This window comes from Coregonus clupeaformis, chromosome 33 (assembly GCF_020615455.1).
Source record: "Coregonus clupeaformis isolate EN_2021a chromosome 33, ASM2061545v1, whole genome shotgun sequence".
NCBI classification, from domain to species: domain Eukaryota; kingdom Metazoa; phylum Chordata; class Actinopteri; order Salmoniformes; family Salmonidae; genus Coregonus; species Coregonus clupeaformis.
The window spans coordinates 41,511,198-41,523,867 of NC_059224.1; the positions used below are offsets into that span (position 1 = coordinate 41,511,198).

The 12,670-nt window shown below is 40.7% G+C and overlaps 1 protein-coding gene across 1 annotated transcript in view; it reads left to right on the forward strand.

Moving 5' to 3' along the window:
• Nucleotides 1–10,546: 10,546 nt before the first annotated feature.
• LOC121549192 (papilin-like) overlaps nucleotides 10,547–12,670 on the forward strand; it is a 157,117-nt gene continuing 154,993 nt past the window's right edge. Inside the window, exon 1 of the mRNA XM_041861052.1 lies at nucleotides 10,547–10,571. Within this exon, the coding sequence (XP_041716986.1) occupies nucleotides 10,567–10,571 (5 nt within the window). The 5' untranslated portion in view covers nucleotides 10,547–10,566. The remainder of the gene's footprint in view (nucleotides 10,572–12,670) is intronic.

A 12,670-nucleotide genomic window follows, 5' to 3' on the forward strand; every position in this document is an offset into this window, starting at 1 on the left:
GTCATAGTTGACGTGTACCTATGATGAAAATTACAGGCCTCTCTCATCTTTTTAAGTGGGAGAACTTGCACAATTGGTGGCTGACTAAATACTTTTTTTCCCCCACTGTAAATACTAAGTATTGTAGCGGACAGCAACAGTGCACCTCCCTGTGGGTCTCACACCCACGTCTCAAAACCCATAGGCAAACTTACTAATCACTGTTCCAATAGGGTTAACAGTAAACCCACTTGGGGGAAAATCGTAATGGGCCTACTTAGGTCAAGGGTTGTTACACTATCCCCTCCGTTCGGAAAAGCGTGTCCCCTGGCTTCAATATAACAAGTCCCTCACATGTATACGCAACTCTGATAGACTCATCCCACTTCTGATAACAATGTAGGGAGCAACAACAGCCCAGAGGCAAACTTACTAACCATGGCTCCAATAGAGTTAACCCACTTTGGAGAGATCATAACGGACCTACCTAGGCAAGGGTTGTAGTATTTTCAGTGCTTGACTTCAGCCGGAGCTCACCGGAGCTGAGTACCTAAACAATTATACTGCTTGAGCTCCTCTTCCTCTTATAGAATATTAGCTCAAAAGTATTGTGGAGCTCCTGCACCTAAATATAAACAGTACTGGCACCCAAAATGAGTACCGAAACCTATTTCAGTCCAAGTCAAGCACTGAGTATTTTACATATTTCATGATGATGGAAAAATATACAAACTATGTCTAGCTCCTTCGGTCAGCACCTGACAACAATCCTAGATATGTAGCTAGACCATATATCGGAGGGATCGAGCACCGGTTTGTACTCCAATGATTAGAGTCTAATCCACACAGAGGGCAGATAACAAAGAGCTATATTCATTTGCATTGCAAATTGTATATTATGATTGGTTTTGCTGTAACTACACTGTTGATATGGGGTATTTTAGGATAGACACAAGTTGATGGTTGTGAGACAGCAACTGATTGCATGACATGAAAAATGAAGGTGAAAAAACAACATTGACAGTTCTAACCAAGTTAAGTATGGTGCAAACTGCTTTTATCTATCAATGCAGCATGCATAACTGTCCAAATCAAACCTAGGTGGTAGCCGGAGAAGGCTAGGCCTACTATGTTGGTCAGGTGGGCATTTTGATTAGATAATTGATTAGTTAATTGTTTATACCTCGTGCTCTGTTTGACGCAAATGCTGCCACCATGTTCTAAACTCTCACTCAACTCCTCCCAAAATAGTGCTAGCTATCGGTGGTAGCTAGCAAAAAGACAGAGAAAGTGTGCTCGCCAAAGTGTTTTTGTTTACAAATTCATCATGGCCCATAACGTTAGTATTAAAGGTAAAATAAAGTACAAGTAAAGTTCGCTTTTGATATACAGTTGAAGTCGGAAGTTGACATACAATTAGTTTGGAGTCATTAAAACTCGTTTTCAACCACTCCACAAATATCTTGTTAACAAACTATAGATTTGGCAAATCGGTTAGGACATCTACTTTGTGCATGACACAAGTAATTTTTCTAACAATTGTTTACAGACAGATTATTTCACTGACTTTAAACAGCTTGTAAAATTCCAGAAAATTATGTCATGGCTTTAGAAGCTTCTGATAGGCTAATTGACATCATTTGAGTCAATTGGGGGTGTACCTGTGGATGTATTTCAAGGCCTACCTTCAAACTCAGTTCCTCTTTGCTTGACATCATGGGAAAATCAAAAGAAATCAGCCAAGACCTCAGAAAAAATATTGTAGACCTCCACAAGTCTGGTTCATCCTTGGGAGCAACTTCCAAACGCCTGAAGGTACCACGTTCATCTGTACAAACAATAGTACGCAAGTATAAACACCATGGGACCACGCAGCCGTCATACCGCTCAGGAAGGAGACGCGTTCTGTCTCCTAGAGATGAACGTACTTTGGTGCGAAAAGTGCAAATCAATCCCAGAACAACAGAAAAGGACCTTGTGAAGATGCTGGAGGAAACAGGTACAAAAGTATCTATATCCACAGTAAAACAAGTCCTATATCGACATAACTTGAAAGGCTGCTCAGCAAGGAAGAAGCCACTGCTCCAAAACCGCCATAAAAAGCCAGACTACAGTTTGCAACTGCACATGGGGACAAAGATCATACCAGAAATGTCCTGATGAAACAAAAATAGAACTGTTTGGCCATAATGACCATCGTTATGTTTGGAGGAAAAAGGGGGGTACTAGCAAGCTGAAGAACACCATCCCAACCGTGAAGCACGGGGGTGGCAGCATCATGCTGTGGGGGTGCTTTGCTGCAGGAGGGACTGGTGCACTTCACAAAATAGATGGCATCATGAGGAAGTAAAATTATGTGGATATATTGAAGCAACATCTCAAGACTTCAGTCAGGAAGTTAAAGCTCGGTCGCAAATGGGTCTTCCAAATGGACAATGACCCCAAGCACACTTCCAAAGTTGTGGCAAAATGGCTTAAGGACAACAAAGTCAAGGTATTGGAGTGGCCATCACAAAGCCCTGAACTCAATCCTATAGAAAATTTGTGGGCAGAACTGAAAAAGCATGTGCGAGCAAGGAGGCCTACAAACCTGACTCCGTTACACCAGCTCTATCAGGAGGAATGGGCCAGAATTCACCCAACTTATTATTGTGGGAAGCTTGTGGAAGGCTACCCGAAACATTTGACCCAAGTTAAACAAATTAAAGGCAATGCTACCAAATACTAATTGAGTGTATGTAAACTTCTGACCCACTGGGAATGTCATGAACGAAATAAAACCTGAAATAAATCATTCTCTCTACTATTATTCTGACATTTCACATTCTTAAAATAAAGTGGTGATCCTAACAGGGAATTTTTACTAGGATTAAATGTCAGGAATTGTGAAAAACAGAGTTTAAATGTATTTGGCTAAGGTGTATGTAAACTTCCGACTTCAACTGTAGCTAGGTAATTTAGTTGCTACAAACATTATTTTTACTCTCAATTTTGTGGCAAAGTCACATTCTAGCTATGCTAGCTAATGTTATAGCTGCTAGTTAGCTTTGGCTAAAAACTCTAGAAAAGCTGTAAGCTAGCTTTAGTCAGCTATCTAGTGGTGCACATTTACACAATTGTTGTTTTCAAACGAAGTATTCCTAGTTACACACTCGACCTCTACAGTATAGACATGCAATTATCCTACCCTTTCATTCTATTTTGCAAACTTGGTGGTGGTAATGGTTTGCAGGTGACAAGCTCAGGTCGGGTCATACTTGGAAAAGTCTATGACAATGCAAGAGTCAACAGGACAACAATGATGATGTGGTCATTCATGCACAACGCTGAATGCAGCGCCATCCTACTAGAAAAATATTATTCTGAGGAATCATCTAAGGAATCTTCAGAATAAGAAAAAAAACAATTGTAAAGGTGAGACTTTAGTTCATGCAGGTGTTCTTTTAAATGGACCTAGCTACCTGCTCAGGACGGCGGCACTGAAAAGAGGTCCATAGTTATGGTTCTCTCTCATTGGCCATTGTGGATGTTATTGTTCTTTTGATAATTCCAGCAAATGTTGTTTAGCCTTTCAGTTACTTTTCACAAAGATGCTATACAGTTGCTTGTTAATTAACTCAATGTTCTCCCCTTGCTAGTGTTCTGCAGAGCCAGAGGTTGTAACCCCATCCAATACAGCCATAGAGCTGGTAAGGAGGATCAAAGAGATGAGGAGAAACAAGGCTTTGCTGGAGCGGTTCAATGCGAGTGTCTATCAGTAGCTAGTGCAGTGCCCTGACTGAAAGAAACAGATATCACACAAAGGTAAACACCATATATTGATATGCTACTCTGTTTTGAGTCAAAACTGAAGCCTTTTACACTTAGCATATTTTTAAGCATTTATCTGAATGATCGATGATGTATTGTTTTCAGTAGAGGCTTCATTACCTACAAAGCAGAACCCATACGAACACACTGAATTGGTTATCTTTAGATTTTCATCTTATTAATTTTAATTTTCCTTTTATGTCTTTGGCTGCATTGAGGCCTCACCTATATCACATGACATGTCTAATTATTTATAAGAACTTTAGGAGGACAGGAGAAAGGCTGAGCGGAGGGGGGCAGCCCTGCTGCCCAAAATCACCAAACTGGTCAAAACCAAAACCAGTTATTCAGCTCATACCACCGACTTGTCGGACCAGTGGGATAGCCCCACCAAAACTGTAATGAACCAGATGCCAAATCAGGTGTGTCTCCTATGCAGCTCACTAGGGGGAGACATTGCACTTCTTCTGACTCTTGCTACTCATCTCAAAATAGAATCAAATGTTATTTGTCACATGCTTCATAAACATCAGGTGTAGACAGCTGTGAAATGCTTACATATGGGCCCTTCCCAACAATACAGAGAGAAACTTAGAAAATAAGAGAAAGATAATAGTAATCTGCAAGGAAAAACAGGAAAGCAGTAAGCCGAGTAACCCAAGTCATGAAATTATTTGAAATTCAATCAAATAGACTGAGAACGAATAATAAAAAGTTGACATGGATTAATTCCATGACTTCATTTGACTGACCTAGAATTTAATTGATTCCATCCCAACAATGCAGGCAGTCATTTCTAACTTAAGTGTGACAGCCCTGGGTGCTAATTTAGCAATTTGGGATAGCTTGTAGTTTATATACAGTATCACCATTGCTATTCCCATTATTATCTCTACAAATGGGGTGACATTGCTTGTGACATGCAATTTCCCATCTGATGATCAATAAAGTTTTTTATTATTCATTTATTCATTCATTCATATATTAATTTATTAAATGCACCATCCAATATCCCCTATCCTATGTTTCATGTGGAGAAGGACACCTGTTCGGTAGCAAACCGGTCCAAAGGAGGCAGAAGGCATCCCAAATCAGAGGATCATGGACCGCCTGGAGAAGTGTGAAGAGGAGGAGGAGAAGAGACATTTAGAGGAAGAGAGGCAGCTGATCAAATGCACTATAGACAACGTTGAGGTAGGTGCTTTTCCCCACACTGGTCAGAACTGTTGTCCACTACTGTAATTTATTGACAAGTTTATCTTGCCTTATGTTAGGAGTTGAACTCAGAAAGGAACAGAGACAATAAAATAAAAATCACCCCCTAAGATTGACAAGGAAACTCCATCCCCTCACTCAAGGATGAAGAAATTAGACACTTGAAAAGGAAGCTGTTTAATGTACTAATGTGTGGTTGACACCAGTGTTTGTGGTTTAAGATCTGGAAAGCTTGGTTGTTTTTTAAAATTTATTTTAAATTTCACCTTTATTCAACCAGGTAAGCCAGTTGAGAACAAGTTCTCATTTACAACTGCGACCTGGCCAAGATAAAGCAAAGCAGTGCGATAAAAACAACAACACAGAGTTACATATGGGGTAAACAAAACATAAAGTCAAAAGTACAACATAAAATATATATACAGTGTGTGCAAATGTAGCAAGTTATGGAGGTAAGGCAATAAATAGGCCATAGTGCAAAATAATTACAATTTAGTATTAACACTGGAATGATAGATGTGCAAGAGATGATGTGCAAATAGAGATACTGGGGTGCAAATGAGCAAAATAAATAACAATATGGGGATGAGGTAGTTGGGTGGGCTAATTTCAGATGGGCTGTGTACAGGTGCAGTGATCGGTAAGGTGCTCTGACAACTGATGCTTAAAGTTAGTGAGGAAGATAAGAGTCTCCAGCTTCAGAGATTTTTGCAGTTCGTTCCAGTCATTGGCAGCAGAGAACTGGAAGGAATGGTGGCCAAAGGAGGTGTTGGCTTTGGGGATGACCAGTGAGATACAGTGGGGGAAAAAAGTATTTAGTCAGCCACCAATTGTGCAAGTTCTCCCACTTAAAAAGATGAGAGAGGCCTGTAATTTATCATAGGTACACGTCAACTATGACAGACAAAATGAGATTTTTTTTCTCCAGAAAATCACATTGTAGGATTTTTTATGAATTTATTTGCAAATTATGGTGGAAAATAAGTATTTGGTCAATAACAAAAGTTTCTCAATACTTTGTTATATACCCTTTGTTGGCAATGACACAGGTCAAACTTTTTCTGTAAGTCTTCACAAGGTTTTCACACAATGTTGCTGGTATTTTGGCCCATTCCTCCATGCAGATCTCCTCTAGAACAGTGATGTTTTGGGGCTGTCGCTGGGCAACACGGACTTTCAACTCCCTCCAAAGATTTTCTATGGGGTTGAGATCTGGAGACTGGCTAGGCCACTCCAGGACCTTGAAATGCTTCTTACGAAGCCACTCCTTCGTTGCCCGGGTGTTCTATTTTGGTTTCATCTGACCATATGACATTCTCCCAATCCTCTTCTGGATCATCTAAATGCACTCTAGCAAACTTCAGACGGGCCTGGACATGTACTGGCTTAAGCAGGGGGACACGTCTGGCGCTGCAGGATTTGAGTCCCTGGCGGCGTAGTGTGTTACTGATGGTAGGCTTTGTTACTTTGGTCCCAGCTCTCTGCAGGTCATTCACTAGGTCCCCCCGTGTGGTTCTGGGATTTGTGCTCACCGTTCTTGTGATCATTTTGACCCCACGGGGTGAGATCTTGCGTGGAGCCCCAGATCGAGGGAGATTATCAGTTGTCTTGTATGTCTTCCATTTCCTAATAATTGCTCCCACAGTTGATTTCTTCAAACCAAGCTGCTTACCTATTGCAGATTCAGTCTTCCCAGCCTGGTGCAGGTCTACAATTTTGTTTCTGGTGTCCTTTGACAGCTCTTTGGTCTTGGCCATAGTGGAGTTTGGAGTGTGACTTTTTGAGGTTGTGGACAGGTGTCTTTTATACTGATAACAAGTTCAAACAGGTGCCATTAATACAGGTAACGAGTGGAGGACAGATGAGCCTCTTAAAGAAGATGTTACAGGTCTGTGAGAGCCAGAAATCTTGCTTGTTTGTAGGTGACCAAATACTTATTTTCCACCATAATTTGCAAATAAACTCATAAAAAATCCTACAATGTGATTTTCTGGAAAAAAAATTCTCAATTTGTCTGTCATAGTTGACGTGTACCTATGATGAAAATTACAGGCCTCTGTTATCTTTTTAAGTGGGAGAACTTGCACAATTGGTGGCTGACTAAATACTTTTTCCCCCCACTGTATACCTGCTGGAGGGTGTTGCTATGGTGACCAATGAGCTAAGATAAGGCGGGGATTTGCCTAGCAGTGATTTATAGATGACCTGGAAAATAATGTTCTGCTAATGTGTCTCTCCGGAAACGGAGATGAATGCAATGTAAAATATTTTTATGCAGCCCAGTGTGTCTCCTATAACATGAACATGTGTTTGCCAGTTTTCAGTCCTGACCTCAAACTGCAGTGATTTTTTTTCTCACTTTTATAAGGTTCACTATGGTAATGTGGCTCTCATTAGGTGAAACTACTGTTGTTCATTATGACCTAGGCTGAGAGAACATTGACGTTCTCAAAAAATTCAAAAAAAATCAGAAACCCTACCCTTTGACATCATATCCTGTTTGAAATCCCTCTTGATCCTGCCTGCTGTTGAGCTTCATGGGCCATGTCCCAATTCAATAGTCCTCACCTGCTTCCTTTCCTTCCTTGTCTCCTTTCCTCTGCGGGAAATGGTATGCAAGAAGTCAAGAACTTTGAAAGTTTCTTCAAGTGCAGTCGCAAAAACCATCCTGCGCTATGATGAAACTGGCTCTCATTAGGACCGCCACAGGAATGGAAGACCCAGAGTTACCTCTGCTGAAGAACTGAGGGGACTGTGTGAATCAGTCCTTCATGGTCGAATTGCTGCAAAGAAATCCCTACTAAAGGACACCAATAAGAAGAAGAGACCTACTTGGGCCAAGAAACACGAGCAATGGACATTAGACTGGTGGAAATTTGTCCTTTGGTCTGGAGTCCAAATTGGAGATTTTTGGTTCGTATCGCCCTGGCTTTGTGAGACGCGGTGTGGGTGAACGAATTATCTCTGCATGTGTATTTCCCACCGTAAAGCATGGAGGAGGAGGTGTTATGGTGTGGGGGTGCTTTCTGGTGACACTGTGTGTGATTTATTTAGAATTCACTGTACCTGTACACAGCCCATCTGTAATTAGCCCACCCAACTACCTCATCCCCATATTGTTATTTACGTTGTTATTTGTTTTGCTCATTTGCACCCCAGTATCTCTATTTGCACATCATCTTCTGCACATCTATCACTCCAATGTTAATACTAAATTGTAATTATTTTGCACTATGGCCTATTTATTGCCTTACCTCCACAACTTACTACATTTGCACACACTGTATATAGATTTTCTATCTTTTATTGTGTTATTGACTGTACGTTTTTATTTAATCCATATGTAACTCTGTGTTGTTGTTGTTTTTATCGCACTGCTTTGCTTTATCTTGGCCAGGCCGCAGTTGTAAATGAGAACTTGTTCTCAACTGGCTTACCTGGTTAAATAAAGGTTTAAAAAAAAAAAAAATTAAGGCACACTTAACCAGCATGGCTACCACAGCATTCTGCAGCGATACACCATCCCATCTGGTTTGGGCTTAATGGGACTATCATTTGTTTTTCAACAGGACAATGACCCAACACACCTCCAGGCTGTGTAAGGGCTATTTTACCAAGAAGGAGAGTGATGGAGTGCTGCATCAGATGACCTGGCCTCCACAATCCCCCGACCTCAACCCAATTGAGATGGTTTGGGATGAGTCGGACGGCAGAGTGAAGGAAAAGCAGCCAACAAGTGCTCAGCACATGTGGGAACTCCTTCAACACTGTTGGAAAAACATTCCATGTGAAGCTGGTTGAGAGAATGCCAAGAGTGTGCAAAGCTGTCATCAAGGCAAAGGGTGGCTATTTGAAGAATCTCACATATAAAATATATTTTAATTTGTTTAACACTTTTTTGGTTACTACATGATTCCATATGTGTTATGATTCCATATGTGTTATTTCATAGTTTTGATGTCTTCACTATTTTTCTACAATGTAAAAAATAGTAAAATTTATGAAAAAACCTTGAATGAGTAGGTGTGTCCAAACTTTTGACTGGTACTCGATATGTTTATTGAAAACATAAATACATTTGCACAATGAGCACTTGTCTCTCAAATACATAGTTACAGTTGTTGGTTAGCTAGCTTGCTAATTTTTGCCATTTTAGCATTGACTTGAAATCAGTCAAAACAGGTTTTCCAATGCCTCGCAAAAAAGGGCACCTATTGGTAGATGGGTAAAAAAAAAAGCAGACATTGAATATCCCTTTGAGCATGGTGAAGTTATTAATTATGCTTTGGATGGTGTATCAATACACACAATCACTACAATTATACAGGCATCCTTCCTAACTCAGTTACTGGAGAGGAAAGAAAATGCTAAGAGATTTCACCATGAGGCCAATGGTGACTTTAAAACAGTTACAGAGTTTAATGGCTGTGATAGGAGAAAACTGAGGATGGATCAACAACATTGTAGTTTTTCCACAATACTAACCTAATTGACAGAATGAATAGAAGGAAGTCTGTACACAATACAAATATTCCTAAACATGCATCCTGTTTGCAATAAGGCACTAAAGTAAAACTGCTAAAAAGTTGTCCTGAATACGAAGCGTTATGTTTGGGGCAAATTCAACACAACACATCACTGAGTACCATTTCATATTTTCAAGCATGGTGGTGGCTGCATCATGTTATGGGTATGCTTGTCATTGACAAGGACTAGGGAGGTTTTTTATGATAAAAAGAAACGGAATAGAGCTAAGCACAGGCAAAATCCTAGAGGAAAACCTGGTTCAGTCTGCTTTCCAACAGACACTTGGAGACAAATTCACCTTTCAGCAGGACAATAACCTAAAACACAAGGGCAGTTGTTTACCAAGATGACATTTAATGTTCCTGAGTGGCCTAGTTACAATTTTGACTTAAATCGGCTTGAAAATCTATGGCAAGACTTGAAAATGGCTGTCTAGCAATGATCAACAACCAACTTGACAAAGCTTGAAGAATTAAAAAAAGAATAATGTGGCAAATATTGTACAATCCAGGTGTGCAAAGACTCACAGCTGTAATCGTATGGGATTATAGTGATGACAGAACTACGTGAGTTTGTATTTCGAATTTTGTGGTCGCACGTTGAGATTCGTGGTTGCAAGTATGATTAGCAAATGTAATTTCATTTTGTAAGCTTGTATCATGATGTGTGAAATATTTAATAATGGTCACAATCTTGTAACTTGACATTTGAATACATTCAACAAGATTTGCAAGTATAATTTATTTTCAGAATTAAGTCCATTTATGAGTATGAATATTCTGCTGTGAATCAAAAATACATGTGCGCTCTGAGTTCTGTCACTGTTGTCACGTTACCAAGATATTTGTAAGCTTGTAAAACTTAAGTTTGTAGAAAGATATTTGCAAGTTAAAATGTGATTTGCACTCTGGGGGCAGGACCTTTTTACTCCTGACCAATCAGTTCACTCTGCCAAAACCACATCCACCTAACCATTGAATGGATTGTTCCATCAATCAAATTTCAGGAAGTAGTTTCTCACATGAGCAAGCGAGGATGAGGTAAATGAAACTAAAACAATCTAATTGAAAGTAATTGTGTCTCTTATCTGTGTTCATAAATGTTTTGCGGTGAAAAGGCATGACAGTAGTTTGTTTATCATGTGAAATATAATGGTACATTTCAGACGAACACCAGACCAGCCATTGCATTGACAGCCACTATTGTATTAGCTAGCTGTCCTCTGACATTCATCCTAGCTTTCACTTTTAACTGGCTAGCTTTATCAGGCAGCTTTAGATGCGAGGGCAAAACAAATATATTTGCTAGTTAGTTAACCATCTGATTGATGAAGTTGATTATAAATGCCATTAGCTAGCTAGATAGCTAAATTGAAACTACTGGGTGAACGCTAGCTAGCTAACTCCCACCAACATCATTGTAGCTAATGTTAGCTAGGGTTCTAGAAAATAAAAAATATATATTTGAAGCTATATTTTAAAGAATTGTTACTGACTTTTGAACACTTGTCAAATCAAGTAAAATCAAATGTTATTTGCCACATGCGCCGAATACAAAAGGTGTAGACCTTACAGTGAAATGCTTACTTACAAGCAGGCAGGATGATCTCGATGGTACAGCTGTAGAACCTTTTGAGGATCTGAGGACCCATGCCAAATCTTTTCAGTCTCCTGAGGGGGAATAGGCTTTGTCATGCCCTCTTCACGACTGTCTTGGTGTGTTTGGACCGTGATAGTTTGTTGGTGATGTGGACACCAAGGAACTTGAAGCTCTCAACCTGTTCCACTACAGCCCTGTCGATGAGAATGGGGGAGTGCTCAGTCCTCTTTTTTTCCTGTAGTCCACAATCATCTCCTTTGTCTTGATCACATTGAGGGAGATGTTATCCTTGCACCACACGGCCAGGTCTCTGACCTCCTCCCTGTAGGCTGTCTCATCGTTGTCGGTGATCAGGCCTACCACTGTTGTGTCATCAGTAAACTTAATGATGGTGTTGGAGTCGTGCCTGGCCATGCAGTCATGGGGTGAACAGGGAGTACAGGAGGGGACTGAGCACACACCCCTGAGGGGCCCCTGTGTTGAGGATCAGCGTGGCAGATGTGTTGTTACCTACCCTTACCACCTGGGGGCGGCCCGTCAGGAAGTCCAGGATCCAGTTGCAGAGGGAGGTGTTTAGTCCCAGGATCCTTAGCTTAGTGATGAGCTTTGAGGGCACTATGGTGTTGAACGCTGAGCTGTAGTCAATTAATAATATTCTCACGTAGGCGTTCCTCTTGTCCAGGTGGGAAAGGGCAGTGTGGAGTGCAATAGAGATTGCATCATCTGTGGATCTGTTGGGGCGGTATGCAAATTGGAGTGGGTCTAGGGTTTCTGGGATAATGGTGTTACATTTTTACATTTTAGTCACTTAGCAGACGCTCTTATCCAGGGCGACTTACAATTAGTGAGTGCATACTTTTTCATACTGGCCCCCCGTGGGGTGTTGATGTGAGCCATGACCAGCCTTTCAAAGCACTTCATGGCTACAGACGTGAGTGCTACAGGTCGGTAGTCATTTAGGCAGGTTTTCTTAGTGTTCTTGGGCACAGGGACTATGGTGGTCGGCTTGAAACATGTTGGTATTACAGACTCAGTCAGGGACATGTTGAAAATGTCAGTGAAGACACTTGCCAGTTGGTCAGCGCATGCTCAGAGTACACGTGCTGGTAATCCGTCTGGCCCTGCGGCCTTGTGAATGTTGAACTGCTTAAAAGTCTTATTCACATCGGCTACGGAGAGCATGATCACGTCGTCATCCGGAACAGCTAATGCTCTCATGCATGCTTCAGTGTTGCTTGCCTCAAAGCGAGCACAGAAGTGATTTTTAGGTGGAGAGGGAATAAGATCACTAGAATGACACTAACAAAATGGTTGGATTGTTTAGCAACGCACAGTAAATGCTAACACGGCTTTGGTGGTGAAACGTACATATTATATTTACTGTCATCTCCCTAACAGGCCACTGCATGCTTGTCAAACTACATTCCTCTGCCTGTTAGAAAAAAAAATGCAGCTCTCAATTTCACTGCAAATATATTAGCTAGTTAAAAGTAAACTGTTGACAACTTGATCAAGCTTATGAATATGTAAAGCTGTTTAC